Source organism: Filobasidium floriforme, assembly GCF_021052385.1.
Source record: "Filobasidium floriforme strain CBS 6241 chromosome Unknown HD553scaffold_17, whole genome shotgun sequence".
In the NCBI taxonomy this organism is placed as follows: domain Eukaryota; kingdom Fungi; phylum Basidiomycota; class Tremellomycetes; order Filobasidiales; family Filobasidiaceae; genus Filobasidium; species Filobasidium floriforme.
Genome location: NW_025763638.1, coordinates 185,585 through 213,128, shown reverse-complemented (window position 1 = coordinate 213,128; position 27,544 = coordinate 185,585). Strand labels below are relative to the sequence as shown.

General features: G+C 52.7%; 11 protein-coding genes and 1 non-coding gene across 12 annotated transcripts; 7 read left to right on the top strand and 5 right to left on the bottom strand.

Annotated features, from left to right (window-relative positions):
• Positions 1-187: 187 nt before the first annotated feature.
• HD553DRAFT_74218 (uncharacterized protein) lies at positions 188-2,050 on the top strand. The gene has a single exon (XM_046184461.1). The coding sequence runs from the start codon at positions 349-351 to the stop codon at positions 1,888-1,890; it is 1,542 nt and encodes a 513-aa protein (XP_046034894.1). The 5' UTR covers positions 188-348; the 3' UTR covers positions 1,891-2,050.
• Positions 2,051-4,245: 2,195 nt separating this feature from the next.
• HD553DRAFT_274551 (glycosyltransferase family 49 protein) lies at positions 4,246-5,476 on the top strand (the record flags this gene model as incomplete). The annotated part of the gene is made up of 3 exons (XM_046177868.1): positions 4,246-4,540; positions 4,616-5,025; positions 5,108-5,476. The coding sequence occupies 3 exons, from the start codon at positions 4,246-4,248 to the stop codon at positions 5,474-5,476; spliced, it is 1,074 nt and encodes a 357-aa protein (XP_046034893.1).
• A 592-nt stretch (positions 5,477-6,068) lies between these two features.
• Positions 6,069-7,258, top strand: HD553DRAFT_74092 (uncharacterized protein). The gene is made up of 5 exons (XM_046184460.1): positions 6,069-6,330; positions 6,395-6,475; positions 6,555-6,611; positions 6,685-6,750; positions 6,816-7,258. Exons 1-5 carry the CDS (start codon positions 6,325-6,327, stop codon positions 7,140-7,142), a joined length of 537 nt encoding a protein of 178 aa, XP_046034892.1. The 5' UTR covers positions 6,069-6,324; the 3' UTR covers positions 7,143-7,258.
• Positions 7,142-9,151, bottom strand: HD553DRAFT_286697 (putative exopolyphosphatase). The gene is made up of 3 exons (XM_046178267.1): positions 8,699-9,151; positions 7,331-8,628; positions 7,142-7,258 (listed from the first exon to the last, which is right to left on the bottom strand). Exons 1-3 carry the CDS (start codon positions 9,123-9,125, stop codon positions 7,232-7,234), a joined length of 1,752 nt encoding a protein of 583 aa, XP_046034891.1. The 5' UTR covers positions 9,126-9,151; the 3' UTR covers positions 7,142-7,231.
• A 111-nt stretch (positions 9,152-9,262) lies between these two features.
• HD553DRAFT_314900 (uncharacterized protein) lies at positions 9,263-11,125 on the bottom strand. Its single transcript, XM_046180412.1, has 6 exons — positions 10,773-11,125; positions 10,607-10,699; positions 10,129-10,526; positions 9,727-10,054; positions 9,596-9,660; positions 9,263-9,497 (listed from the first exon to the last, which is right to left on the bottom strand). The coding sequence occupies exons 1-6, from the start codon at positions 11,053-11,055 to the stop codon at positions 9,378-9,380; spliced, it is 1,287 nt and encodes a 428-aa protein (XP_046034890.1). The 5' UTR covers positions 11,056-11,125; the 3' UTR covers positions 9,263-9,377.
• A 122-nt stretch (positions 11,126-11,247) lies between these two features.
• Positions 11,248-17,820, bottom strand: HD553DRAFT_314899 (putative ATP-binding cassette transporter). The gene is made up of 22 exons (XM_046180411.1): positions 16,883-17,820; positions 16,489-16,806; positions 16,077-16,416; positions 15,800-16,006; positions 15,419-15,727; positions 15,128-15,354; positions 14,313-15,061; positions 14,005-14,247; positions 13,642-13,928; positions 13,540-13,570; positions 13,289-13,472; positions 13,194-13,216; positions 12,953-13,129; positions 12,571-12,878; positions 12,465-12,506; positions 12,220-12,392; positions 12,104-12,159; positions 11,974-12,042; positions 11,777-11,913; positions 11,657-11,718; positions 11,516-11,582; positions 11,248-11,453 (listed from the first exon to the last, which is right to left on the bottom strand). Exons 1-22 carry the CDS (start codon positions 17,430-17,432, stop codon positions 11,441-11,443), a joined length of 4,572 nt encoding a protein of 1,523 aa, XP_046034889.1. The 5' UTR covers positions 17,433-17,820; the 3' UTR covers positions 11,248-11,440.
• A 1,803-nt stretch (positions 17,821-19,623) lies between these two features.
• HD553DRAFT_314895 (putative glutamate 5-kinase) lies at positions 19,624-22,380 on the top strand. The gene is made up of 9 exons (XM_046180410.1): positions 19,624-19,851; positions 19,934-19,958; positions 20,024-20,331; positions 20,408-20,598; positions 20,668-20,747; positions 20,888-21,104; positions 21,172-21,219; positions 21,277-21,843; positions 21,917-22,380. Exons 1-9 carry the CDS (start codon positions 19,849-19,851, stop codon positions 21,993-21,995), a joined length of 1,518 nt encoding a protein of 505 aa, XP_046034888.1. The 5' UTR covers positions 19,624-19,848; the 3' UTR covers positions 21,996-22,380.
• Positions 22,381-22,431: 51 nt separating this feature from the next.
• Positions 22,432-22,517, bottom strand: HD553DRAFT_t80. The gene has a single exon. It is a non-coding gene; the product is annotated as a tRNA-Lys (tRNA).
• A 357-nt stretch (positions 22,518-22,874) lies between these two features.
• On the top strand, positions 22,875-23,630 carry HD553DRAFT_329338 (Endoribonuclease L-PSP/chorismate mutase-like protein; the record flags this gene model as incomplete). The annotated part of the gene is made up of 6 exons (XM_046181919.1): positions 22,875-22,911; positions 22,973-23,004; positions 23,076-23,093; positions 23,170-23,247; positions 23,319-23,393; positions 23,475-23,630. The coding sequence occupies 6 exons, from the start codon at positions 22,875-22,877 to the stop codon at positions 23,628-23,630; spliced, it is 396 nt and encodes a 131-aa protein (XP_046034887.1).
• A 126-nt stretch (positions 23,631-23,756) lies between these two features.
• Positions 23,757-25,403, bottom strand: HD553DRAFT_73968 (uncharacterized protein). The gene is made up of 4 exons (XM_046184459.1): positions 25,158-25,403; positions 24,547-25,081; positions 24,053-24,476; positions 23,757-23,989 (listed from the first exon to the last, which is right to left on the bottom strand). The coding sequence occupies exons 1-4, from the start codon at positions 25,215-25,217 to the stop codon at positions 23,884-23,886; spliced, it is 1,125 nt and encodes a 374-aa protein (XP_046034886.1). The 5' UTR covers positions 25,218-25,403; the 3' UTR covers positions 23,757-23,883.
• An 82-nt stretch (positions 25,404-25,485) lies between these two features.
• HD553DRAFT_314891 (uncharacterized protein) lies at positions 25,486-26,188 on the top strand. Its single transcript, XM_046180409.1, has 3 exons — positions 25,486-25,549; positions 25,621-25,778; positions 25,847-26,188. Exons 1-3 carry the CDS (start codon positions 25,525-25,527, stop codon positions 26,096-26,098), a joined length of 435 nt encoding a protein of 144 aa, XP_046034885.1. The 5' UTR covers positions 25,486-25,524; the 3' UTR covers positions 26,099-26,188.
• Positions 26,189-26,442: 254 nt separating this feature from the next.
• Positions 26,443-27,150, top strand: HD553DRAFT_343865 (uncharacterized protein; the record flags this gene model as incomplete). The annotated part of the gene is made up of 2 exons (XM_046182920.1): positions 26,443-26,796; positions 26,875-27,150. 2 exons carry the CDS (start codon positions 26,443-26,445, stop codon positions 27,148-27,150), a joined length of 630 nt encoding a protein of 209 aa, XP_046034884.1.
• Between the last annotated feature and the right edge of the window lie 394 nt (positions 27,151-27,544).

Sequence of the window (27,544 nt, the reverse complement as noted above, 5' to 3'; positions counted from 1 at the left end):
TGCTGTCTTATGCATAATCTCGTGCTTCGCTCGAGGAAGTTGTTGAGAACAGATCGACCTTGTGTGACGTGATGGTACCGACCATTCGGCTTCCACCGAGCCACCGGAACCATATCGACGTCGAGGAGGTGAGAAGAGAGTACAATCAGCTCGATTTCGCTGCTGATACTCGTCATCGAGGGTACATAAGCGGTTTCCGACTTCTCAACTCTTACACTCTCCTTGATTGATGAGCGGCATGAGCGGACTCATAGGTCCAGGGAAACCGGTCAATACGCCACGGCCAATCACCCTTCAAACACTCACGTAAATTCATCGACACCGGATCAGCACCCCCATCATATCCATATGTCTATTCCTGCGGGAAAGACCCTGTTCGAGAGAAAGAATTCGCAAAAGGCCGCTCGGCGTCGCAAAGAACACACCCTATATGCTCTCAAGCTCGAGGCCTCCCGTCCACCTTCTCCTCCTCCACCCCCAACTCCGCCTGAAGTTCGACCTGTTGGGAACGATGTCCCGCCTGCCATCCCGGAAGAGGTGTTGGCTTTACCACTGTGGCCCTTATGGACGGATGAAAAGTTCTATACCTACTCGCATTGCTGCGCCAGAGGGTGGTTGCCACCAGGTCAGTCTGAAATGCGTTTCGAAGTCGGACGCTTGATGAGAAGGTTGTTATCCGACGTTGAGAAATTCGCAACCCCTCGAGTTCGGACCAACCTTTCAGAGTCACAATTGATGCCATACAAAGAGCAGGCGCATAGCCCGGATCCATTTCACTCGATTGACAACCCCAGGCTCGAGTATTATAATTGCGGTCGTCTCGACTGCATTTTGGAGGCAACTCGCTCCATGTGCTTCGATGATTATGGAACGAAGAGCATCATAATGATCGCCAAGGCCGAAATACCTACTATCGATCAGATCGAGATCGACTCGAATACGGAAATCGAGACGAAGACGGCTAGCACTCGCAAAATCGACCCCTACCGAGCATGGGACGTAGACAGACAGATGAGGCGAAGAGCGAACGCTGCGGACCGGAACGGGGTCATCAACAGGCATCTATATCTGATCGGATGGATAGGATACTGTTTCAGGGCTTATCATTGGGAGCGACCACGAGATCGACTGAATATTCCGGTTGGTGATCGGGGAGACACAGAATCCAGAGCTGGGGATGAGGATACGGAACCGGATCCTGCGCCAGTCCGGAAGCCGGGAAAGATGAGACCTTCTGATCTTGATATCCAGTTCCCATGCGACCCGACTTCGGGCCCGGACCCAGATCTTTCCGATGATTCTGTTAACGACCAGCATTCCGAGCCTAATCCTGGCGATCCTGAGATACTGGACACAGGGTCGGATCTGAAACCAGCCATAGTCCCCGGCCCACAACCTTCCCTATGGAGAGATCTCCGCCTCCCGGAGAATCAGAAGTTCTTACAACAAGTCATCTTGGACGCGATCAGGGCGTCTGACGAGGACCAAAACGAGGACGAGCAAACACACGAGTCGGACGGAAAAGAGGAAAAGAGTGACGGTGTGAAGAGGAAAAGGGATTTCGGTCCTGCTTTCCCAGAGATGTACGGAGAGGTTTGTGAGACGGTCACCGCTAGACCAGTCACATGGCAGGCGACCGTATCTACAGACTTGGACGCGGCTGAAGAGCTCGGGATTTCAAAAACTCTTCGGGAAGAGTCTTCGGTCGACGAACAGCTTGACGAGAAGGAAGAACAGGACATGGAGAAGACCGGGGAGGACCGGTCTGAGGCGACTCGGATTGGCTCATCGGACGACATAAGATCTATACGCAAGACAGGCGGGAGAAAATCCTCAGTACCACCGACCCGAAGAACTCGGCCTGGACGTTCGATGCTGTGGATCGATTAGGGACAGGATCAACTTACCAGCAGGAGATGCGCCCACGGCGATACTCTCAGGACAGGGTTGATCACTCCGAGACTCGTGATAGACTTCGAGATTACGGACGGCGATCGTCATCGCGTAGCTGAAAACCGAGATACGTGTACGGAGGGGAGCATCGGTAGAGCATCGGAGTCAGCTTCGACTCTGCATCTGGATATGTCTACGCGCTCTATGATACGATACAAGTGAGACCACGAAACGTCGGCCATTGAAGTTGTTCACAGCGAGCGATTTGATCCAAAGGATCTATCTATCCGATGTCCAGAAGCCCGACGAGTTGATGATTATTCACATGGTCGTCTGTCGCATTCCTGCGCCATTTCCAAAAAGCTGGCTCGACCACCCTCTGAGGTTGAAACTCTTCCTGAGCAACTGCCGAAAACACCGTCAGAGTCACGGCTGCGGGTTGGTAATGTTAGGCCTTCGCATCCGAACCGGGCTTTGAATCGAATAGCATCCTCTGTCTCGCCCTCCGCCCGGACGATTTCGCAGATGGTATTCATGAAGTCGAGATGTGAAGCCGGGAGTTCTGAGGGGACCAGTAGATGTCTGCCTCACTCCAAATCGACTTTCACCTTCTCCTTCTCGAGCTCAAGGGAAGGAATATCGAGCACGGTGGCTACATCCAGATGGTACGATATCAAGCGAGCTGTGTAGGGAGCGTTCGGGGTTCACGTCGCCGATGAATAGGTAGAAGAGAGAAATATCCCAGTAGGATGCCATATTCGCGATTATGCCGTGTTGATCGTCGACGAGCAAGCCATCAAAGATGACCAAACCTTACCACCAAGCTGTCCAATGCACCTGACCTATTGTTTACAGCGATCCAAAATGCCGTCCAGGTATCGAGCTGTCAGGTAGCATGGGACAAGTCTCCCTTGAACACAGACTCATCTCACGCTCAGCTTTGTACAACCTTGCTTGTGAGCACGATTATCAGGAGGGGGCTTTCGTCCCAAAGCGACCTGCGCTATCAGCCCATTAATCGACTTGAGACTTTAGGGCGTAAATTTGAAAGGGAGACAGTCTCCTGCGACGCGCTCGAGTCGTCTCGATGCACGGTGTTATCGTCGCTCTCCGAACGGCGTGTGATTTCTTCTCCTATCTTCTTTCTTTAGTGGTTTGAACTGCGCTCCGGTTTTACCGCCTTGACCGACCTCCCAGAAGGCTGCGACTCGGCGTCCAAACAAAGTTAGTTTATGGCGACGAGTCCATGGTCTGACCTCGACCGGTTGTCGCGAGTGCCGGCAGGGTGAGGCTTCTGAGCGGCCACCTTGGCTCGGCTTGGATTGCCCCGTGTACACGTCATTTCCCTCGTTTCAGCCACGTGATCGGTTGCGGAGGAGGGGAGTCCTTTGCGGGTGGAGGGGGTGGGCCGTGTCCCATCATCATCGAAAACTCAAACGATCAATCCATTCCACCTTGTTGCCAAGTGGAGGATCGTCCCTTTGTTCTTTGTTCTTTTCGGTACCGCTGCAGCCACAACGACAAACTCTCGGTCCCCAGAGTCAAACTCTGAAACGCTATAATGTTTGACGATAAGGAGCGATAATCCACCTTGCTGTAGTGCACGAGGTCTGTGATCTGTGCGCCGGTCTCCCTCCACCTACAGCACCCTGACCACGTTTACCCTGGTGCCCCGTATTGCTGCGAACTACCCGCGACCAGACATCCTTTCGGCTACAAGAAAAAGGGGGGACGGGGGGCCACCTGCTGTATCACCCGGCGGGAGAGAGACTAAAACTGCGATATGCTGTGGGACTTCACCTCGAAGGAAGATTGATGGAAGATTTTCCCTTCCCTTCGGCGCCGATGATCAAACATGTTTGGGAAAACGAGGGTCCTCTTGGCGAATAGCGCAAAGGACCCGGCTGCGATGTTTGTCGAGGTTTGTGGGAAAGATATCATCAACACACACGGATCATCAATTCATCAACCTTCTTCTCTGATCTCTGATCACGACTCGTACAACTTGAAGAGCGAGAACAAACCTGAACGAATCTCTTATAACGATACCCCAACACGACTTGCACAACGACCTCGACCACATCTCCCTATCTGAACATCGAAACCGCTCAACGCGACGCCCCCTACACATTTACGACACAGCACGACACCATGTTACTACCCAGCCAGAAGAAACGCCTCTGGTACACTCTCCTCCTGTTCACTTCCATCCTGTACATCAGCACGTCGTACTCTCCTTATCGGCTGCGATTGCGAACAAGATCAGGATTAGGGGCGGAAACAGGAATGAGCATGGGAACCGGGAGGCTGACGGCGCATGCTCGACGAGCTGAAATTCAGAGGATCCTTACCATGCCCGCTGAAGAGATCGTCAACTCCAGCGACACCGCTGCGAACGGGGACACCGCTACCCTTCCCGTCACGTCGACCTCGGCCTCTTCGTCCTCAGTAGGACACTCTGCGGAAAGAGTCACATGGACCGACCCAGCTTTGACCAAGGCGTTCGGCTTGCCGGAGTTCGAGTCCAAGGTCTTTCCGTTCTTTTACCGGCACGCAGGGGATTTTAAAGAGGACGAGTTGACGATGACAGTGTTCGTCACGGAGAACAGGTTGGATAGGCTCAGGGACTTGGTTGTGGGGTATGAAGGTCGGTCGTCCTGCGCCTAGGAGTGGGATGTACTGGATTTCTGACGATCAAGCCTTCCTATTCGCAATCCTTTAGGCCCCGTCTCCGCAGTCCTCCACATCCCTCCTCCTTCCCCGACCGCCTCCTCCATAACCGACCTCACCCGGACCCTCCAAGCCCTCTCCGACCTCTACACCTCCACCTCCCACCCAGAGATCTCTCAACGGCTCGACATCCACCTAGTCTCTTCCCACTTCCCCCGTCAATTGAACGCCTGGAGGAATCTTGCCAGAGCATACGCGAGGACGGGGTGGGTGATGATGTTAGATGTAGACCTGAGCTTGCGGACGGACGTCAGAGGGGCCTTCAACGAGATTTTGAGTGGAGGTGGGGAAGTTGGGGAGGAGATGAAGAGGGGCATGGGAGCGTTGGTCGTTCCCGCTTTCGAGTATAACGAACCTGAGCGAGAGCCGGAGGATTTCAACGAGTTTCCGGCTAGCAAGCAGGTGAGCCGAGTTGCACGGATACACTTTTCCCCCGAGACTACACGGGCTGACATGGTATTGGAAACTACGAAACCTTTTGCAGGAACTGACCGAAGCTTGGAAAGACGGGACGATCATGTACTTTTACCAATACATCTCCGCCCGAGGCCAAGCACCTACGAACCACACGCGGTACTTCGAAAACGCCTCGCTCAATCCCACTCCAGACCTGACGTCTACCTACCTGGTGGACGAGTGGAAACTAGGCTACGAGCCCTACCTGATCTTCCGTAAAGACGGTCCACCGTGGTGCGACGAGAGGTTCATTGGGTTCGGGCACAATAAAGAAGCTTGTGCGGGGGAGATGTTGTTGAGCGGGATGAGGTTTCATGTTCTGCGGGAGCACTTTATCGTCCATCGGAAACATGAGAAGGATGGGGCGGACAATAAGAGGAACGAGGTGAGTTTTTAAACTCATGGCTGGCTGGAATGGGCGAAGATGAAATAAAGGATGGCTGAGTTTTCGGTTGGTCCCATTCTAGTTACACCGGAACAACAGGATGTGGGAGAATTGGGAAAGGGATCAATGCATGCGGTGAGCATCCACGTTCACCCTTTCTGCGATTCTGTAAGGCTGACCTCCGATCATACTCTGACATTTTCCAGATACGTTGACTTGCTTGCCATGCGAGGTACCCTACACACGGCTCAGAAGTCGTTGATTGATACGTGCAAAAAACACGCCGATCTCAAGGTCTCGGATTACATCAAGATGTCAAAGGTCAGTCGAGGCCGAGGTCGCTGTTCAGAATTTCCGGTTGTCAAACTAGCCGCTGACGTTTCAATACAATCGAATCATACAGGATAATGCACGTAAATTAGGATCAGGAGGACCAGTTTGATGACCAGGTTGTTCAGGCTTGATGAAACCCATTTCGGGAAATATTACGACCCATAACGAAGACCGATACTATGCACTATGCCAATACCGATTTAGCCCTCGATTCAGCTCTCCATCACTTGACATTACTGCTTCCAACAGGTCTTTCAAGCCCTTGACCTCGTGACATACCTCGACAATCCGGCGACAAGCTAACAATCCGTATCGCTCGCGATGCGTATTTCGATGCTTTGTTTGTAGAGAGTCACGTGTTTCATTTCGTCCTATTCAGGGGGGGAAATAAGAGTAACCTCGCCTTAGAAGCGGATTCTGACATCCTTGACCATCCTCTTCAATATCTTGATCGGTTCGTCATCCCAATCTACCGAGATCCTGCAACGACCCACAAGAATCGCATCACCCCAACTTACTTCTACAATATGGTGGTGAGTCCCATGCTGTTGGGAATATACTCGAATGCGGCTGAAGCTCTCGCTTGATGGAAACCAGAAACTAACTCTGATGATCAAGATGGAGATGGAGAATGTTACGGATGTCGTGCCGAAGGACGATTACGAGTTCCAGATGAACGTGAGTCGGCATCAGTCTGAAGAACAAGTCTAGACGGTAAGTAAGACTGAGCACATGATGGATCTATTCGCTATACCAGATCATGTGCACGTCATGCCGTGAACAGCACGAGAATGCGGTTTCGCTCAGTAGCAAGGTCGGTCTAGGCATATCAAGGCAAACTCGTGAGCAAACACTTACGTCGTCTCATTTGCTTGTTCGGTATACAGGAGGAGCGGGAAATGTCGGGATCGAGGGGGACTGCCAACTTTGTTTGGCGATGTACGCACTGCAAGGTGAGTTCAAGCTACGCGGTACCGGGCTCTGCTAACACCACCTATACACGGCTCTCTGATCGTAGAAGGAACATTCTGCCAACTTTATCGCACCTACCTCGTCCTCCAAGGACCTGGTCGCACCTTACACCTCAGATAACGCCCAATTCCAACCTCTGATCTCCCTCGACTGCCGTGGTCTCGAACCCGTCAATTTCCTCTTCACGAACGGCGCCGGCGGGTCCTGGAAAGCCAAAGCCAATCAGGAGACCGAGAACGAGGATGGGTCGAGGGTGAAGAATGCGGACTTCGAATTCGAGATCGATGAGGATGGACGGTGGGATGATTACGACGAGGCGAATGCCCGGACCGTTGGGGTTAGCGAGGTGGAGGCCAAGTGGCAACGTACTTAATAGACTCTATGCGATTAAATCTGGTTGTATCGATACATGGATATTGCATGACCCCGGACCCGAAATTAGACGCCAACGATACTGCAACTCTAAGCGAATCCACCGATGATGTCTTTCTGTTGATCGAGCCGTTTGATTCAGCATGCGGTATTATGCCGTTTTGCTCGCGAGACAATTTTCCAACTCACCATCAAAGGCTGAACCTGCTTTCTGGTCGAACTCGTGTTCCCCTGTCTCCAAACATCACCCCATCGGTTGACCTTGCTCTTCCCAGCCTCTCCATCCCCCCTGACCAGACTGAGGTCTTTCAACTCTTTTCGCAAAGTCGCACCCGCCTTTTTCCCCGGCCAAGATTTCAACTCGAGGACCTCTTCCGCATCGATCATCCCCTTCTGGAGAGTCTTGAACAGTCGTTCAGCTTCAGCGGAGGAGAGCACCGAGTCGTCCGAAGTCCTGACTATGAGCAAGATCTCTCGTCTCCCCTTGCCCTTTTCACGTTCTTCCGTAGCTGCCTCCCTAAAAGTCGTCAATACCCCCGATACATCGAGTCCTCTCTCCAACATCCAGTCGTCGACGGCTTCGAGCAGACCTTCCCACCCTTGATCTTGGCCTCGTTCGCGGGACAACCAGTTCCCCAGCCCGAGAGGTACGGTGCTGAGACCGACCTTGACTTCTTTGTTGTCGAGCGAAGTGGGGAGACTGTATTCCTTGTAATCCCTCATGAGGAGTTCGCGGGACGATAATCCCGTCACATCAAATTTGGCTGCGAAAAGCTCGTCCGTAAGACCCTTCAGGGACGTAGGGATCGAGCCTTGATTCAGCGATTCGGCCGAGACCTCCACGGTCGAGGTCGAACCAGAGAGGGCCGACGAGTCGGGGAAAAGCTCAGAAAGGTCTTTCCCCGCGATCTTCCAGAGGAACTCTCCAGCTTGCCTGTCGGTCTCGGTCGTCTTGCTACCCTCACCCGGTTTGAGCCCACCGGTATCGATCAACGCGGCGGTAAAGAGCAAGCTGGCGAGTTCTTTCGGCACGCTACCTTCCTCGGCTTGGTCCTTGTCCAGGACGGCTTCCCACTTGGATGCAAAGTGCATGGCCACCAACGACGAGGTCGACCCGGTAGGAACCTGGATGATTCTCGGAGAAGCACCTTTGTGCATCTGATCGTCGGCGTGATGATCGATGATAGCTTCCACCGGGTCGTCCGTCCCGGCAACTTCTGGATGAGGGTGAAACTGAGCCAACAACGAGTTGTGGTCGACAAGTGCGAATTTGAAATCCATGACCGCGAGCTCGGCGGTAGGGAGAGGAAGCTGGTCGATGTACATCAAGCAGGATTCCGGGACCTGAGCGAGGGAGAGGGCGAGCTGGTTTTCCGGACGAAGGTTGACCAGGGAAGAAGGGGTGAGGATGAGGGGGATGGATCGTTTGTTGGCGAGTTTCGAGTTGAGGGTGGCATAGGCGATGGAGGAGGCTAGCGAGTCGGTGTCTACAAAGGTCGAAGGTATCTATGTTAGGACCAGATATCGGTATGCCCCGCACGTCAGCCTTAGACTCACCTCCAGCTTCGTTTCCCATCGCAATAGTCCAGTTCCCTCTCCTCCCCCGTCGCAAGTCCTCCAAAAACGTCTCCTTTTGCTCCAACAAGAACTCTGCGAGCTTGCCTGGCTCGAACCCAGCCTCTGTAGCGTTCGCGAAAGGAGTCTTTACACCCATGGCGATGGCCGAATCGACAGACGGATTCTTCAAGCAAGAAAAGGCTCGATGGCTAGCGTGACTGATCCTAGTAAGATCTAGTGGTACGCAAACTCGCATAGACTGTTCGTCCGGGGTGACGAGGTTGGTATAGGCGCTGAAACCGAGGAGAAGGAGGATGAAAGCTGAGAAGACGAGGAGGTGACGTATGATCCGAGGTGTGCTGCCGATACGTCGTTGAACGAGGGAAGTGTAGAGGTTCGTATCTGGTCTATCTGCCGTCGTCGACATTCAAGGGTTTCGTCGTCGATTGTATGTGACGATGAATAGAAGTAGAGGAGATAGAGGGAATGGCATAATTCAGCTGAAGTTTCGAGCTTTTGGATCTCCTGCTCCTGACGAATATTCAGAAACCGCGCGCTAACAGATGAAAGGAATGGGATCGATAAGGGTCATGCAGCAGTCGTCCTCAAATCTGCTCTCTGACCTCTCCAGAATACGGCATGTATCCATCTACAGCTGCATACATGTGAAGTGACTGGCCTACATCGAGTAACTAGCCACTGGCATCCGATACACCGGCAGATTCCAATAAGACCTCTTTACTCCGTTCCAGATCTCGACAGCCGTCGCATCGTCGACCAAGACGTCCTTCCATTCGGTCTGACAAGTCACAATGGCAACGGATTGGATATCAGTATCACGTTGAATCCATGATTTGTTTTCGATTGCGAGAGAAGTCGAGGAAAAGAAGAACGTACCTGTAGTCCGACGTCATCCATGTGCATCTCGGCCAAGTTGCACGCTACGTCGTAAATCAGCGGGTCTATCCAAGAAGACAACACCTGATCAGTAAACTACACCTCATCTACCGTAAGGGATGATGGCTCACTCGTCGCGCCCAGCCCATTCCAAAACGAGAACACGCTCTCGGGTCCTTCGAGCAGATCAGTCACGATCTCGAAGAACGCCTTCAACTCTTCATAGTCCTCGGCAAACGTATCGATGAAGACGAAATCGTATCCCGCTCCACCCGCGCTCTTGCCTATCAGCTCGGCCAGCTTGTCCCCTTGGCACCAGTCTTGCCAACGTCCGGGGAGGACCTCGACGCCGGCTTTGTTGTGGAACGGCGTAGATTGGATGTGGGTGAGGACGGAGGGGTGGGCTTCGATGATGGTATGACGGGCTGGATGGAGTTGGTCTTGTAATAACGTGTCGATCTGGGTGCGGAGCGAGTTGGTTGATATCAAAACGTTTTCCATGGATCGATAGTGCTGAAGTTGCAGGTACTCACGATCCCCAACCCAAACCCGATATTCAACACGCTGACCTCTTCTCCCCGCTCGATCTTCTCCTTGAGCCGCTCTTTCACAGCCTCGACATGGGCGACCATCAACGGTTCCTCCCAACCCATCATCACCCCATTCCCATCCTCATCCAAGACCCTCTCTTTCCCATCCTCACCTACGTCCCAAGTCAACTTGGATCGCAAGAAAGTAAGGTTATCGCCGGCAGAAGTGGGGTCGATGGATTTTAGGTGATAGGTGTTGGTGGATTCATCGTGCTCGACGTCGATGTGTTCCCCGGTAGCGTTCTCGGTCTGGGACGAAGAGGATTCGGCTACAGCGGGCTGAGAGGAAGGGCCGGGGGAAGAGGCGGATTTAGCGGATTGCATGGCGTGGTGGATCATCTCTGCCATAGCAGAAGGAGGCGAGAGGTAAGAATGAGTAAAGAGGTTCGATCATACAACATGGACCCGAAGCTGAGCTTACCTTGGCGGATACCCTCGTTGCGGATGAGCATATACGACTTCTCGTCATTCAGCGACAGAGCGATATCACCGGCAGTACGACCGAGGTAGTCGGCTATCAACAACGGCCAATACGCTCTGAGATTAGCTTGCCTGGATCAGACCGAAAGGTCATGGCGACAACTTACCGGAGTTCCAGATAGCTCCGTTCTCCAAACACGTCTTGACGATCCTCCAATCCCCCCTATCGGCCGCGAAGTGCAGACAACTCCAACCCATCGTATCTTCCTGATACCATCCCGGAGCCCCCAGGTCGAACAGCTTCTTGACCTGTTCAGGCGTCCCTTCTGAACATAGCTGGATGAGCCGGGCAGAAAGAGCCAAGAGAGTCTCCTCGTCGGTGGCTTGTTGAGGAGCGGGCGAGGCCGATTGCTTTTTCAGTCGTTTGGATGATCGAGTAGCGGGTGACATGATGAGGGTGTATGATATTAAGGACTACAACACAGGTCCAATTGCCAGGAGCCTAAGAGGTAGCGAGATTTCAACAGGTCAAGGAGTGAGAGGTACAAAATCAAGGTTCGGGGTCGGCCCAACGCTGAAAACGATCCATATTTCCACCTTTGATGCCGCAAAGCTCGCGCGATATGCTTCCGGGCATCTCATCCGGAAGCATATCCGTAGCTTCACCTCCTAACCAGTAGTTGATCGATACGACTAATGTGACATGGAACTCAAGGGTATGGAAAGCAATGCATGTCTATAGTTATATTATATAGCATAAGGTGTGACAGAACCAAGAGAAGCGATTGTGGTATACCTAGAACAGGCCAGCAGACGGAGCCCTTTGACCTCGCGCTTATCGCTTGGTGCTGCGGAAGAGCGTGGTCAGCGTTTGCCGCACAGACGTAGAGGATGTGATCAGAAGACTTACTATTTCAAGAATCGACTGGCCAGGAGAATGATTACTACATTCGACACCAAATAACAGCAGTAGATCCCTGGTATACAGCCCAAACGAGCGGTCAGCGGCTTGCAAATAGTGACTGGAGCAAAGGTAGGCAATCTGACTCACCGATGTTTCGACCTCGCTCGCTGTACTTGGAGTTGATGGCCGTAAGGAAGGTGTTTCCAGAGCTGAAGAGAGGAAGGTTAGCGGGCGCTCTTGATGAGAACAGCGACGAGCCCGGCTCACCTGTATTGACAGTACTGGCACTCGCCCGTAGCTTGAGGGTTGTTGATGTAGGCACCCATGCTCTGAGCGAACTGTCCAGCGTACTCGGCGCAAGTCTGGCCGGCAGGAGTCGTGAAGCTGAAGTACTCGTCATCGCCCTGAAGTCGAATGCAGAGTTAGATCGGGATCCTTCAGTGAAAACGCGACTGAAGACTTACGCAGACGACAGGAAGATCGTGCAAGGCGGTGGCGGTCAAACCAGCAACGAGCCAGGTGAAGGGGTTGAGCTATAGCATATAGAGGGTAAGTATAAAAATTGCGATCAGGTGCAGGACAACTACGACATACCCAGTAGAGCCATTGCCTCCAGAAGTAGGTCAAGTTCGGGTAGGGGATAGTGACACCTGAATGACGGACATCGTCAGTGAGGAGCTCGACAACCTCCTCGCTCGTCAAGAACTCACCGCAGAAGAGCGAGAAGATAACCAGAAGGAAGGGGTTGAAGAGCGCGGCGACAAAGATCGACGGGGAGAGCGCAGCAACGGCCTGACCAAGGGTGACACTGAACAACTCCGTGATCAAGATCATGGCGAACTGGTATCCAGCACGGGCGCTCTCGTATTGACCCTTGTAGATACTGTTTATTAGATGAAGCGCCTTGTTAGCAATCGACTGAGCTCATCGTTCCCTCCGAGCTTGAATAACGCACGGGTAGTACCACACAAGGAAGAAAGCGACAGCACACAACAGACTGTCGATGACAACCATAGCGTCAGCGAAAGAGTTCCCTTCGAGGTCATGGGAAAGCTGCTCACCTGTAGGGCAGTTCGGCCACGATCTGGGTGATCGCAAAGACCTGCGAGCTGTACATCTTCGAAGAAGCCTCTCGGTAGTAGGTCATCCTAGACATGATGAACTGGGGCTCGATCTGGGCGATGACCAAGGCGGGCAAGACGGTGACGATGAAGATGGCGAAGACTCGGTACTGCAGCTCTCGCGCCTCGTTGCCGAGCTGGAGGAAAGTGAGAGCGGTAACCAAGGCGATGACGATGTGCGAGAAGAGCCTGGTGTATTGGTAGTCGGCGTTCCTCCACAAAGAAACGTTGGTTCGGTGCAGGACAGTCTGTGTAGTTGAGCGTAGTTCATCGTCAGCTCTCAAGTTTCAGAGAAGAACAATCGCTGCAGTCTAAAACACACCTTCAACTGGAACATGAACGAGGTAGAGTATTCCCTTCGGAGGTTCTCGGGAATCTCCTCGTTTCGAGCGATGGCCTCTTCATTCAGTTCCTTGATCTCTCTGAGAACGGTGGCTCGCTCCTCGGATCTGTTCCACTTGACGCCCCAGTCCTCGTTTCCAACTCGCTTTCGCGAACCCTGTAAAAGATATAGTTTAGCCAAATGCACGCCGAAGTTATGTCCACCAGAGCATGACACTCACAGCACCAATGACATCCAACATGGCTAAGGCGGAGACGGAAAAAGGATGAGACATCTACTTCGCGCTACTGAAGGTGAATACGACTCTAGACACACCTTCGGCGGGGTTCTCGTTCTCGGCAATCTTAGCTCCACCCTTCTCAAGGTAGGCCAGCAGATGTTCACTACCTTTACCGATGGGACCGTGGTAGACACATTGACCTCCTTTCTGCAGCAAGAGCAATCGGTCGAAGTTCTCGAAGAGGACGGCGTTAGGCTGGTGGATGGTACAGAGAATGGCCTGAAGAGTGCGGAGCGGTGTCAGCCATCTCAATCTTGACAGACACGTCGGGCAAGAAGCGACATACCTGACCAGCAGCGGACAGCTTTCGCAAGAATCTGACCGGTCGGACAAGCGGGAACCAAATCAGGACAGGCGAGGTTGTGACAGACGCGCTAGCCTGGCTTACCGAACGATGTTGTAAGCACTCTGTCCGTCCAAACCGGTAGTGGGCTCGTCCAAGAACAACAAGAGCTGAGGCTTGGAGGCCAACTCGACTCCGATAGTGAGACGCTTCCTGCTCTCGACTGAAAGACCGAATCCAGGGAACCCAATCATGGCGTCGGCGAGGTCTTGCAGTTCGAGAAGTTCGAGGATCTCCTCGACGTAGTCGTCCTTTTCGGCTTTGGAGACTTCGGCGGGCTGACGGAGGTAGGCACTGTATCGCATAGCCTCTCGCACAGTGGTAGTCCATTCCTGAAGAGATGTAAATCGAGAAGATGTTGTAAGTAAAGGTCCGAGATCGAGACGACGATGGAGGTTATATGCGTACGTGAACATCGCCCTGCTCGACATAGGCGGTACCCTTCTGGAACGAAACATCCTTTTCCTTGCCACCGATCAAAACGTCTCCACCAATAACACCGAGGGTTTTTCGAGAAGCCAAAACATCAAGCAAAGTGGTCTTTCCGGCTCCACTGGCACCCATAAGAGCAGTGAGTTGACCGGGCTTGCAGTATCCGTCGACCTCGTTGAGCAGTTGTCGCTCTCCGCCAGGTACCTTGACCGTGTAGTTCTACAAAGGCGCGTACCGGTCAACATCGTAACAAGCCGGACGAACTGCAGCCTTTCGACACTCACTAGACCAGTCCAAGTGAGAGCACGCTTCGACTCGATCAATCCGGCCAGATCCTGCTTGATCTCTCCGGCTTGGAAAGCCTTCTTTCGCTCAATCAACCTCTGGTTTCGTTCCTTGGTATCCTTGTTCTCCTTGGCAAAGACGACGATGGCCTGTACGTTGGCGGCCTTCATGGCGAGGACCTCCATAGCGAGAATTTGCATGATAGCGAAGCCAATGAAGAATCCGATGAGAATTCCGAGGTTTCGCCAGAGATGTCCGGTGGCGTAATCGAAGGCGGCAGACGCATAGTCCATACCCGGAACCGAGTTCTGACCCGGAGTGGATCCAGCCAGAGTACAAGTTTGTTCGGTGTTGGCAACAGTAGCAGGGAAACCGGCTCCGTACGGGACGATGTAAGCAGCGTCACACTGCAGATCAACCCTCTTGAATTCGTTGACCATGAGGGCCTCGAACCCATAGGACAAGGGATTGAGGTAGTAGATCCAGAACAACCATCGCTTCATGGTGAAGACTGGAATCATGTATCCGGCATAGATGACCATGAAAGAGATCAAGACCGAAGCCAACCTGGCAGCGACGTTGTAATCACGGGTAGCGGTTCCCAACACTCGGAAGAACGCCGACATGACCAGGTAGGTGACGAGGACGAAGAGGTAGTTGGTGAAGAAGGCACCGGCGGTACGGGCGAGACCGGCCAAGAAGTAGATGATAATGGTGAACAGCAAAATCTTCAGGGCGTTCAAGGGGACTACCGAAGGCATGCACGGTCAATTGACAGTTTCGTCAGACCGGACCTGAACAGCCGGCGACTCACAATCGGCAATAGTCTGGGCCACACTGAGAGCACCGGGTCGGTAGAACTTCTTGTTGGCTTGCGAGTACAAGATGGGTCGACCCTGCATCTGTCCGGGCAATTCACTGAAAGCTTGCAACGAGTTGAACAACATGGCGATGAAAAGAACACCTCCACGAGTGAAGGCGCCCGAGGCGGTCTGAGGCAGGTTGTAGAAACAACTTCCGGCAATAAAGGCGATGGCAACACTGAAGGAGAACAGCTGATCAGTTGAGTCGCCTAAAAATAGTACATGCGCCCGCCTGAACTCACGCGGTGAAGAAACCAGAGTACAAGGACAGCTTGTCCTGGACGTTGAGGATGAGCTGACGTTGAACGAGAGCCTGGACCTGGGTGAAGAAGGAGACAGTGTAGGGGGACTTTTTGCCGACAAACTTCCTCTTGGACTCGGAGACGGCGTTCCTGAACTCTTCCTGACGGGAGTTGTCTCGCTCCATCTCTTGCTTGTAGGTCTGGGCCTCGGCTTGCATCTCTCGGAATATGGGGCTCTCGAGGTAAGCCTTGGCCTGAGCCTCGGGAGTGGTAGGGGTGTTCTTCTCGTCGTGGCCCTCGGCGTATTCACTAAAGGTCGAGTAGAATAAGCATGTCAGTCAGCAAGACGCCAGTTTATTGCTATCGAGAAAGTGTACGCACCGCTCGTTCTCGTCGGTACAACCGGTCAAGAAATCGGCAGTGGTCTGACGGGGCTTGTCCTTCCATCCGAGACTGAGCATGTGTTCACGAGCTCGGTTGGCAGGTCCAAAGTAGATCTGCTGACCCTTGTCGATCAAGAGGACCTTGTCGAACTGCTCGTAGATACCTTCACCAGCTTGGTACAAGGAGACGAACGAAGTCATTTTGCTAGAAGTTGCACAGTTATCATCAGTGAAACTGCCAGGTAGATGTGAAGAGAGGGTGATGGGATACTCACGAAATGTCGGTCAAAGTCCTGATACTCTTGGCGTAATCGAGCGCGGTCGAGGCATCGAGACCACGCGTAGAGTTGTCCCACGAAAAGACACAACCCTGACCACAGAACGCCTCTGCGATCGAGACACGCTTCCTCTCTCCACCAGAGACACCACGGATGAACTGGTTTCCGACCAAAGTTCCCGAGGTGTGCTCGATGTTGAGCATCTTGAGCAAGGTGTTGAGGAACTCTTCACGGAACTCGTGCTCGGAGACGCCGCCGGGAAGCTTTCCGGGGGTCTTGCATCGGAGGGCGGTCTCGATGGTCTGTCTGACGGTCAAGGTGGGCAAGTGCTCGTCGTCTGCGAGGTCGCGCGATTTTGCTTTAGTTGAAGGCTATGGATGACATTGTTTGGTTCGCAACCGCTACTCACCTTCCTCGCTGTACAAGACCTCTCCAGCGTACTTCTTCTTCATCTCCTTGGCGCTCAAGCCTTGGTAGACGACCTCTCCCTCGACTTTCTGATAACTCTCACGGTTGTTGGTGATGGCCTTCAAAAAGGTCGACGCACCACCACCAGGTCGGGCGAGGACGAGACACATCTCACCAGGTCGCAGGAGACCGGAAAAGTCGGTGAGCAGGTCACGGGATTTGGGGGACATGGGGTCGATGCCGAAGACCTTGAGGACCTTGAGGACGGGCATGACGAATTGCTCGATGATGGCGTTGGGGAAGGTTCGGATGTGGATCTCTGCCGGGGCGCGGTAAATCGTATCAGCTCGAAGGAAATCTTCAAGAGACGCCCGAACTGCAAAAATCCGACTCACTCATACCACCACCTCCGATGACCCTCAAGTGGTCCCAAACGACACCAACCTCCTTGTGCCTGAACCCTTCCTGCTCCCGGACCGCCTGGTTCCCCTTCATGTAATCCATCAAGTTCCACTCCTCGTCGTCACCATCCTGCTTCTCCACGTCTCCAGGGGCGGAACTCCCCCTAGTCCTCGCTCGGTGCAAGGAAGACCTCTCGGACATCCTCCGCTGAAGCGCGTGGAATTCCTCCTTAGCCTTGGCCACATCGACGTGGTGCTCGTCCAGACCTTCATGGTCGTCCCCGGCGTATCCGTTGTGGCCTAGACCGCCCTTTTCGGGATCGTGGCTGGTGGTGTATCCGCTGGAGGACGAACCGATGACGGCGGCTCCGCCCGAGTGAGGTTTTTCCTCGTTGGACGATCGGGACGAGGAAGAAGGGGCGAGAGTGGGTGCTTGAGAGAAACTGGGGGTAGTATTGTTGTTGTTGTTGTTGTCTTGTCCGAGGTGGACGGGCAAAGGGTTACCCAGAGCCACGACCTCGTTGGCCCTAGTGGCGTGCGACATGGTTGCTGTCGAATTTGCTACTGGTATGTCGAGTGTAACTGCTGATTTGTGATACGATCTCGCAATCTAACGGCAAGCGACCTGATTATCTAGGCTGCTAGGCTGCCGTGTTTTTCTTTTCCCTGTGTGCCAACGACGACGTCACCACGACGGAGTGAGAAACGGGCTCGTGACGGCTGAAAACCTCGGACGTGAAGGCGTAAGAGGTTGATCCCGCTGCTTTGCGCTGCCTGCTGCCTGAGATCTAGAGGTCGAGCAGTCGTAAAGTGTGAGGTCGACTGAAAGAGAGGGCGAGAGTTGAGAAGAAAGGAAGGTGGGTATCGCTCGGAACGATGGTCCCGTCTGTATATCTGTTTGTGAGATCCCTTTCTTTTTTTGGGGAAGCCCTTCGGACGACTTACCAATCCATCGAGAAAGCGGGCTGGGTCAGCAAATTCAGCGATGGTTCGATTGATCATTCACCCCCCTGCGCCCCTGCCTCCTGCATGCCCCGTACTACCGGGACAACGGAAATCCCAGATTCTCAATTTCCATCCTCTCCCCTTGCTGCCTGCCTGCCCCTCGAGATTACTCTCGCTTACGCGCTAAAACAACAACAAACGACCCACCGCGCGGGGGGATCAGCCGCGGGGATCACGCGGCCTTTCGGCGCCACCCTTCGAGCTTCGGGCACCGTCTCGAAACAGTAAGCAATCGTGACCGCAAACACAGGTTGGAATGGCCGAAATGGCTCTGATTCTGCGATGACGATGATGGCTGTCGTCGGCCGTCCTAGAGCTACAAGAGGGGTGTCGGTTCCGGACGACGATCGAGATCTAGATCGTGATGGTGAGCTCGTACGTCCGAGTCATCTGGTTCTGGCATCGAGTCAACGATCAACGATCAACGAGCCTCGAGAGGATCTCGTATCTCGTGTTTGTTATTGATTTCGCGATGAAACACTCCCGGAACCGGCGACCGAGTCAAAAGACCTTCCCTTGGCGTCGTTTCTCGCTTACACGACCTCCTGACTCGCTCGCAAGCGAACCGAGGCGGTGCGGCGCAACCCAACTCAATCCAAAACACCAGGCGCGTGGAGGTCGGTCGTATGGCGCAACCGCAACCAAACTCGTTTCCAACTTTACGCCATACGAGCAGCGATTCCTCTGTAGCACTAGTTATCAACGACCGTCGATTCAATCCTATGACAAAAATCCGCTCGGAGACCGACCTCCGACCCAGCTAAAATTGACCGCTTGATACCATCACCTGTCATACCTCTCCTCCTTCTGACATCGGCTTCCGAGCTACCGCGACGACTCGTAATCGGTACGATACGACCCGGAATCCGAGGATCGAGAACCTGAGTAATAAAATAACGCAATCTCGGCGTCATCGGGCGTATTATGAAACGTCCCTCGGAGCTCGGTGTTTCGGCCTAATTCTCAATACTATGACATACTCGTATAGAGCCTCCACCTCCCCAGTGCGCCGGGGCGGCAGGTCGATTATTTATGGTCGTCGCGATAAGTGATAAGTCTTACCTGATCAACGAGGATCAGCAAGAAATGTGATTGAAGATAGAGGTGGAGAAGGTCGTGCGCTCGGGTTGAACATCTTCCACCTCAAGGGATGACTGGATCTCTAAATAATGCTGGAATATCTAACGGCGCAAGACTTGAAACTGAACACGCACCATGTTTTGGTATCATTTCCTCCCACGGATGTCCGCAAACACCTCGAACACGATTTGGAACTCTTCGTAACGTGTCTATAGATAAACTCTCGATAGTCTTGGTTTCTGGGCTCGGTCGCGGAGACGAATACGAAACGAATCCACAGGGGTGATAAGAATGGATGTAGATAGCGCTCACGAAGACGATCGTGCGAATTATGAACATACACCTGGCGGCAAGGATTCATCTAGGTCTAGCTAGTTTTGATTGAGTCGTCTACCAGTTAACATGTTCGCAGATTCGCTCGTGCTATGCGAGAATATGCGCATCCAGGAAATTGAGCCAGCCCGTTGTCCATGCATGTGCGCGCCTTTGGGGCGGGCCGATGAGTGCACATCATTATTTAGAAGATCCAGTTCGCAAAAGGGCTTGGAGATGATCGAGCCACACATCAACAGCATTTCGAGTCAGGTCATAAATCAGTACGATAAGCAATTGGTTCCCGTGTTTACTCTCGATCACGTGACCGAATTGACGTTCCCCCCGTGGGCCGGGGGTCATGTCCGAAAGCTCGGGTCGACCGGATTGATGTCGACATTTCACAAAGATATGGCAAGGAAGTCGCTCTACCCTGGCTGACCTTGAAGACTATCAAGGCGGTCGAGATCATTGGTAGGAAGTGATCACGATTCTGTGTAATCCTCAGCTTCAAAGACGGGTCATAGCGCGAAAAGAGCCCGGCTCCGAGCTCGTCAGGCATCATGGTGAGCATCAGGAGGTCCCGGTCGTACGAGCCGTTGCTAAGGAGCTGATCTTTTCTTTTCCGATGGTACACCTGTCAAACAGGGCAAGACTATCGTCATCAAGCTCGGTAAGCTCTCAGTTACAATTGATGACTGAAACCCGAGCTGATATAACCATGTCTTTCCCGCACAGGTACATCCTCGATCATCACCTCGACATTCCCCTACACCCCTCAGCTCTCCCTCCTCTCCTCCCTTATCGACCTGATCAATGTCTTACGATCGCCTCCGCACAACCACCGGGTCGTTCTCGTCTCCTCTGGTGCTATTGGCGTTGGACTTCGAAGGATGGAGCTGAAGGATAGGGGGAAAGGGTTGCAGAGGAAACAAGCTCTGGCGGCTATCGGGCAAGGAAGGTTGATTGCCATGTGGGACAACTTGTTCGGGATGGTTGGAACGCCTATCGCGCAGATCTTGTTGACGAGGCAGGATATCAGCGATGTACGCTCACAACCCTCTTCCTTCTCGCCCCAACGGATGCTGGCTGACGATCTCGAAATATCAACCCGACCTGCAGAGACAACGATACCTCAACGCTCAAAACACCTTCACCGAGCTACTGTCCATGGGCGTCATCCCGATCGTCAACGAGAACGATACCGTCTCTGTGCAGGAGATCAAATTCGGCGACAACGATACCTTGAGCGCGATCACGGCCAACATGGTGCATGCAGACTATCTGTTCTTGTTGACGGATGTGGATTGCTTGTGAGTGTACCTAGTCCAGGTATAGCGGATCTCAGCTACAATGTCTGACGATTGATGAGCGAATGATAGGTACACGGACAACCCGAGGAAGAACCCGGATGCCCAGCCAGTGAGAGTGGTAGACGATGTGTACAAGATTAGGGAACAAGGCAAGTCAAATCGAGCTTCGGTATCTGTCTCCATGCAATGGCTGACCTCAATATCATCGCTGGACTTGCGACACTCTTGACTGCTTGTCTTTCTTCGACCTCTGCCTACTTGATTACGGCCGCGTACTTCGACTAAACAGTCTCGACAAAATCCCTCGGCACGGCCCTGGGCACAGGGGGCATGGAAACCAAGCTCATCGCTGCTGACCTGGCTACAGCAGCGGGAGTGACAACGATCGTCATGTCGTCCGCCAACATCAAAACGATTCCGGACATCTTGCGCTATGATCATGAGAAGAAGGACGACTTAGTTCCGATATGTACGAGGTTTTTGGGGAAGGATAGGAGGATGAACGAGTGAGTCTGGGTCAGAGGTGTGCGGCATAGAAGATACGGGTGGCTTAGCCAATACACGGCATCATAGCCGAAAATGGTGGATCGCACATGGTCTGCGGGCAGCGGGCTCGGTAATGTGAGTCTCAATTCTGCTTACCACGTGGCCCTTGAGCTAAGCAAACATGACTCGCAGCATCGACGAAGGAGCCTATCGAGCTGTCCAACGGAAAGAATCAGGCAGTCGCCTCTTACCTGCTGGTGTCGTCCGGGTTGAGGGGGTTTTCGCTTCGCATCAAGCTGTGAATCTGGTCGTCCGGAGACGAGTTCGCGAACGAACAATCTCGCAAGACTCACGCGGGACTGCGAAAAGCCGGGAACATGCCGAGGTCTCGGGAGCGACCACGCCAGTATCTTATGACAACGCGGGAAGCCGACTGGACTCGCCAAACTCCAACAACCACTTTACGGCGCCGGGAACGCCAAACCTCTACCCCGTGCTATCTCTTTCCTCTTCCATTGCCAGCTTGGACGCCCTCAGCTCGAACGGCCGGTCTAGCGTGCCTCAAAGCCCAGCAACGCTGGTCAAACAGGTCATGGCCGAGATGAACCAGGGAAGCGGGACGGACGGACCTTCAGAGTCGACAATAGCATTCCGACAGCTCGACGACGATGAACAAGAAGCATGGGAAGAGGTGGCCATAGGAAAGGGTTTAGCACTGTACAACTCTGTCGAAATTGATAGACTGCGGGGGGTGAAGAGGTCAGTCTTCTGCTTTTGTGCATTCCAGCTCGATCCCGGTTGAGCTCTAGGCTGAAGCTTTTGTCCAAATCAGTGTCGACATAGCTTCGGTTCTGGGTTACAGCGAATCGGCTTACGTGGTAGATTCGGTCATCGTATTCGGCGCAAAATAGCTGTCTCAGTGGGCGTGTGTCATATATCCTCTCCATCGAGCATGAATGCTACAACGATCTTGCTTAAGATCTCGAACGGGCTTTTTAACGTCGCAAACTTTCTCGCCGGACGGACATGCACCGTTATAGCGCTGTCGGACGTACACAATGAAGGTCTTACTTTGCGATCCGGGCGCGCGGAAAATTGCCTTTAAGGTTCGAGATGAGGTCGAAAGAAGTCAACGCGTATCAGCATTGTAAAACACTGTTCAAAGGGTGCCCGAAGACCGATCGAGAAGGGGAAGCAGTTCGTCCAAAGGCCCGTTGGTAGAGCAGACGACTTTTACGACTCCTGAGTCATCGTCAGGTCCCGGGTCGAGCCCAGGTGACAACTTGATGAAGGTCATTGTGTAGATAAAAAACATTCAAAAAAGGTGCAAAATGCGGCAAAAAGGCAAGCCCCCACCGGGGCTCGAACCCGGGACCTGACGATGACTCAGGAGTCGTAAAAGTCGTCTGCTCTACCAACGGAGCTCTAGGGGCTCCGATATTGACAAGCTGATTTGTACGAATATATATATAAACATATGTTCCCAGACGCGACAAGCTGCGAGGTTTTTGCTTCCGCGCGCGCGCGTTTTACACCCGCTATCCGCGGAAGCTAATTCCACTTTCGGGTCAACCCGAGCCACCTCATACCTTCCTCCTCTTGCTCGCCAGCGTTGTGCAGCTCGAGGTTCTTGATCAATCCAATCATTCTGCATTTCGACTAGAAACCTGCAAAGAAGAAACTTGTTCATCTTGATGTTGCAAATTTTAGCTCGTTCAAACCTAGTCCGACTTCCTGCACTTGCTCGTTTCTCGCAATCGATCACCAACACCGCTCGCCAAACACGCAACATGTCTGCTGCTCCTTACACCGTCGTCGCTACCGACAGTAGGTCATGATCGCCCTCAGAAGGCTCGGATGTTCACAAGCTGATGATCTGATCATATAGATGCTCCTAAGGCTATCGGCCCCTATGTCCAGGTGAGTACTGGAACCGAAGCTACGGCTCTGGGTGGCCCTGACTCGATCCTTTCTCGTACTACCTCGAACAGGCCGTCAAGCACAATGGCGTATGTCGATAGTCCTGCCTGCGGGTCTCCTTTTCATATGACTGCAGTTCGCTGAAAATGACATGCGCTATGCTAGATCATTTACGCCTCTGGATCCGTCCCCTTCATCCCCGAGACCATGGAGATCATCGAGGGTGGAATCGAGGCCCAAGCTGTGAGTATCTAGGTTCTTCCGGATGCACCTTGATACCGAAACTAAACCGACTTGTTACGACGTAACCACAGGAACAAATGTTCAAGAACGTCAAGGCCGTCATGGACGGGTCCAACACTGACGCCAGCCACGTCCTCAAGACCACCGTAAGTCCCTCTTCTCTACCTTGCCACGCCCTGCCTGAGCAATCCCAGCTGACCATATCCTCTGCGACCGACTCTCGACAGGTCTTCTTGAAGGACATGGGCGACTTCGCCAAGTTCAACGCCATCTACGAAAAGTTCTACTCTCCCTACAAGCCCGCTCGAAGCTGTGTCGAGGTCGCCAGGCTCCCCAAGGACGTCTTGTGCGAGCTCGAGTTCATCGCCATCGAGAAGAAGTAGATCCAGTAACTTTCGTCCTCGGGCCAGCGACATACCAAAAGTAGAACTAGGATCTTCATGAGTAAGCTCATGAGATATTCAATCGATATTGGCCAAGCATGGAACGAACAAACCGTTGATCGGCCACTTGAAGTGGAACTTCAAGGCTCTTGCTAGCTGATCACTCTGAACCGCTAGTTTCGACGTATGGGTATCTATCACAGTGCCTTCTGACTAGCCACTATATGTGCCGAAGCTACATACACGCTCCTCTCTATGCTGCAGGCGGCGGTTCTACCAGTCCATCGATGGCCTGCCGTATCCAATGAGCCCAAGCTCGACGCAACTCCACATCGTATATCGCATCTGCAGCTTTCACGCTATCAAGTAGCCGTGAAAGGTCAATCTTCAGGAACGTCGGCACAATGCGGCTTATTACTCACCTCTGATGGTCTTTGAGATAGACCGCATCCTCCGCCGGACTCGCCGTTTCTCCGAAACACGCCTCATATATCTTTTTGCCGCCCTCTTCCGGTGTACTCGCAAACGGAGCATAGTGCAAGAGGTATTGCATGAAGAGCCGTGCTAGCCAGGGCGAGTTTTGTGAGAGGTTCGTCGAGGGTACAAAGCCTGTTGTCCCCGTTTCGATCGAAAGTAGCGAGTCAGTACCACCTCGACTTCGACCACGGGCGATGTCAGTTGTGAGAAACTCACCCGGGCTGACAGCGATGCTCTCAAGCTGAGAATCCGGAAACATCTCTCGCAAAGCGAACGCGGCGTGCGTCTGTATCAGCTTGGTGATCTTGTACGCTCGCATCCCGTCCCATGCCGCGGGACCCAAGAGATCGGAAATAGTATCAGGCGAGACTGACAAGGTCGAATCAGAGTTTCAGTATCCTTCGCTTGAATGCGGGGCATCGCAAAGAGAAAGACGCACCAATCTCTTGTATCCTTCGGTGTAGCTCGCTAGATACCGTCACGATCCGGGTCGATCGCTCGGACCCCCGTTCATGAAAAGCAGACTTGAGGCTCTCGGTCAACAAGGCGTGACCGAGCACGTTCGTCATCAAGGCCTCTTCAACAGGTTCTCCTTTCAATTTGACGTTGGTCACATTGCGGGACTTTGGAGCGACCGCGGCATTGAGCAAGAGAACGTCCAGCTTGGATTCCTTTTCTAGGAAAGATTTTGCGCATGCTCGGATGGAGGATGGGGAAGTCAGATCGAGTGGGAGGTGGTGCAATTTGATCCGGTCCAGGATGTTGTCATCGCTAGTCGAGCCGTTATCCTGAGGGGCGATGGTGGAGAACCAGCCTGAGGTGGAGGATGATTGGCGGAGGACGGATAGATCTAGTTCTTTCGCCGGCGGTGGCCTTCTCGTGCAGACGTAGACGTTGATCGGTCCTCTAAGTTTGTTAGGAGATGGCTCGCTTGACCGAGAGTTTTGTATCAGTTGTATGATAAATTGCTGGCCCTGCAACATCACGAAGAAAAGTCGAGCTTGTAAGCATGGCAGACGATGCTGCCTTCGAGAATGCTGTGAGACTCACCAGGTTCTTTGTCGGGCGACTCCACCAATCACCTCCGGTCATGAGCAGAGTCTGAACCATGCTGGATGTTGCAATTTGTATGTGTACGATTGAGTTCGGTATTGACTAAAAGCGAAGCTAGATGGTGCGGCAAACGGGGCATACTAGCTTCTAGGTGTAAGGTGACGAGGCAGGGTTCATGAATCGACGTCAGAGCAGTGAGGTCAGGTCGGCCAGATCCGAATGTCGATTTGCTTCCGCGGTACGACTATGACACGGTTGCATATCGATTGTTTCAGCTCCTGAGATGGGTTCGGAACCCTTTGTCAACGATTTCCCAAGGGAGAATTGCATAGATAAGGAACAAGCTATACAACGTACAACCTACATGGTTTGGATGATCTTATGGATGGGTTTGTCATTCACGAGGACTAGGTCGAGATAAAACGGCGCGATCAAACTCAATCCACCATGTCTTCTTCAGCATCGACACCCGTGTCGACTATAGGGACGAATCCAGGAACGTACGGTTCCAACTATTCCGCCTCTATGGCCAGAACCAAACAGAGTTCTACGAGTAGTCTATGGTCAGCCTTTACAGACATCTTCGTCGAGCCTTTCAGGAGGTTTAAGCGGGCTGTGGTACGTATCTGGTGTTTCATTTCTGTTCAGTCCGACTTGTTATTGACAACAATACACCTCGTATACAGTTTGGAGGAAGAAGGAAGGGGTCTGTCGACGATTCCTACCTCTACGGGAAGGAACATATGAGCGGAGTGGCTCGTGGCAATGCACTTCTAGATGAGCAGGAGCGTGACTTGCGGAACGAGCTGGCATTGCGAACGCAGGCGGCGAAATATTTCAAAGGGGAAGCTAGAAAACTGAGGCGCCAATCGGGCGAATCGGAAAAGACGATAAGGGAACAGGAGGAAATTGAAGCAAGATTATATCCAACAACATGATGCGGTCGTCAATCATGTCGCGATGTATTGATAATCCCTTCTGAAGACGGCCGCACCTATTTCAAGTATTTGCATGCCATTCTGAGTCGCTTAGCCCACATGATCCAGACCAACCTTAGAATCGACCATTACTACGAAAGCGATAGTACATGTTGCCCTTTCTTTAAGCAGAACAGCCTTGATGTTTCAGCTCCTGTGAAGATCAGGCGCATTCCTTTGTTTGTTCCAGAGTGAAGGGCCATACCATCGTCAAGTCTTCCATATAAGAGTGAGAGCTTGAGATGACCTGTTCGCAGAGAGTATCGTTCATAGTCACTGTAACAGGCAAATATCGATTCACCCAAATGAGTACTCTCCCGACCCCTCCGGCCACCCCCCAACTACGCGCTACCACGCCGGGTGCGACACCATCGCTATCCAGTACTACCACTACTCCTCCTGCCACACCTCCTCACTCTCCCGTCTCTCAATTGACTCCAGCGTCCACCAACACATCCTTGGCGAGCAATACCACGCAGGCTACGAACGCTCCTCCAGGAACCACCTCCACAGCCGCCGCAACGGAGAAAAGCAAGTCCCCGAGCGTGTTCAGCTCGATAGCTAGTTCGATCTTCAGTACGGTCAGCTCTATCCTCACTTACCTCGGGAAGAAGAAGGAGGAAATCAAAGAGAAGATGAAGAGCGTCTTCGGCTTTTTCGTAAGTGCACGGATGTCACGTCTGTGCCTTCGTCTTACTCGACTGATCTGTTTCCCTCTCCCTTTATGTGGCCGATAGTACATGCGAAAACCGGACCCGATAAATCCAGAGGCGGCAGAAGCTGCAACAGAGAAGCTAAAGTTGGAAAAACAGGTTGCAATAGGATTCGAGCTAGAGGCAAAGCAACAAGGGGATCTATTGAACGACAAGATCGCCGAACAACAGAAGGCGGCACGGTTTCAGCAACTCCTCGATCGCATGAAACAGTATCTTCCCAAATACTACAAGGAGCAAGTCGATACAGAATTTGAACTGATAAAGAAAGAACATGAACTCAGGAGGAATCCTGTCTGAGTTGGAACTCTGCAATGTAGTATAACAAGCACTCCGGGCACGAGCGTATTGACAGCACGACGAATTGTGCCAATTTGGCCTTCATTTCCTCGCCATTCTAGTGATCGTGACTTGTTATCCAAACCGCTTCTGCTTGTAATCAGGGAATCGGTTGGGCTCGATTCGGACATGAATGCGTCTCTCTGACAGATGTTCGCGATTTTTGAGAACGGCGGTTCCTCAACAGAGTACATAGGAGATTGCTTAGCGCATCAGACAAAGCAATTATAGTCCGATGCAATATACCATGGTGCATGGCAGTGTCTATCGTGCTGTTCGAGATACTTGTCGATCGACCTGTAAGACTGATTCATCCCATGCTTGACATCTCCAGCCATCGACTATCTTCGAGCAA

Excerpts from the sequence above, each read along its gene's own strand:
- HD553DRAFT_286697 (XM_046178267.1), bottom strand. The coding sequence starts at position 9,125 with ATGTCGACGACGGCAGATAGACCAGATACGAACCTCTACACTTCCCTC. Across the intron at positions 8,629-8,698 it reads GATGGGAAACGAAGCTGGAG|ACACCGACTCGCTAGCCTCC; the intron begins GTGAGTCTAAGG and ends CGACCTTTGTAG. Across the intron at positions 7,259-7,330 it reads AGCAGGTTCAGCCTTTGATG|AAAGACATCATCGGTGGATT; the intron begins GTGAGTTGGAAA and ends CTCGATCAACAG.
- HD553DRAFT_314895 (XM_046180410.1), top strand. Across the intron at positions 20,332-20,407 it reads CGAGGCAGGATATCAGCGAT|AGACAACGATACCTCAACGC; the intron begins GTACGCTCACAA and ends CCCGACCTGCAG. Across the intron at positions 21,844-21,916 it reads AGACTGCGGGGGGTGAAGAG|TGTCGACATAGCTTCGGTTC; the intron begins GTCAGTCTTCTG and ends TGTCCAAATCAG.
- HD553DRAFT_314899 (XM_046180411.1), bottom strand. The coding sequence starts at position 17,432 with ATGTCGCACGCCACTAGGGCCAACGAGGTCGTGGCTCTGGGTAACCCT. Across the intron at positions 16,417-16,488 it reads GGTCTTGTACAGCGAGGAAG|ACGACGAGCACTTGCCCACC; the intron begins GTGAGTAGCGGT and ends GCGACCTCGCAG. Across the intron at positions 13,130-13,193 it reads TGTTGGATGTCATTGGTGCT|GGTTCGCGAAAGCGAGTTGG; the intron begins GTGAGTGTCATG and ends TATCTTTTACAG.
- HD553DRAFT_74218 (XM_046184461.1), top strand. The coding sequence starts at position 349 with ATGTCTATTCCTGCGGGAAAGACCCTGTTCGAGAGAAAGAATTCGCAA.
- HD553DRAFT_74092 (XM_046184460.1), top strand. Across the intron at positions 6,476-6,554 it reads ATTACGAGTTCCAGATGAAC|ATCATGTGCACGTCATGCCG; the intron begins GTGAGTCGGCAT and ends TCGCTATACCAG. Across the intron at positions 6,751-6,815 it reads GGCGATGTACGCACTGCAAG|AAGGAACATTCTGCCAACTT; the intron begins GTGAGTTCAAGC and ends CTCTGATCGTAG.
- HD553DRAFT_73968 (XM_046184459.1), bottom strand. The coding sequence starts at position 25,217 with ATGGTTCAGACTCTGCTCATGACCGGAGGTGATTGGTGGAGTCGCCCG. Across the intron at positions 25,082-25,157 it reads GTCGCCCGACAAAGAACCTG|GGCCAGCAATTTATCATACA; the intron begins GTGAGTCTCACA and ends GTGATGTTGCAG. Across the intron at positions 23,990-24,052 it reads TATCTCAAAGACCATCAGAG|CGTGAAAGCTGCAGATGCGA; the intron begins GTGAGTAATAAG and ends GCTACTTGATAG.
- HD553DRAFT_314900 (XM_046180412.1), bottom strand. The coding sequence starts at position 11,055 with ATGTCACCCGCTACTCGATCATCCAAACGACTGAAAAAGCAATCGGCC. Across the intron at positions 10,527-10,606 it reads CAACGAGGGTATCCGCCAAG|AGATGATCCACCACGCCATG; the intron begins GTAAGCTCAGCT and ends CTGCTATGGCAG. Across the intron at positions 9,661-9,726 it reads GAATGGGCTGGGCGCGACGA|ACCCGCTGATTTACGACGTA; the intron begins GTGAGCCATCAT and ends CTTCTTGGATAG.
- HD553DRAFT_314891 (XM_046180409.1), top strand. The coding sequence starts at position 25,525 with ATGGTTTGGATGATCTTATGGATGG. Across the intron at positions 25,550-25,620 it reads TTGGATGATCTTATGGATGG|CATCGACACCCGTGTCGACT; the intron begins GTTTGTCATTCA and ends TGTCTTCTTCAG. Across the intron at positions 25,779-25,846 it reads GGAGGTTTAAGCGGGCTGTG|TTTGGAGGAAGAAGGAAGGG; the intron begins GTACGTATCTGG and ends CCTCGTATACAG.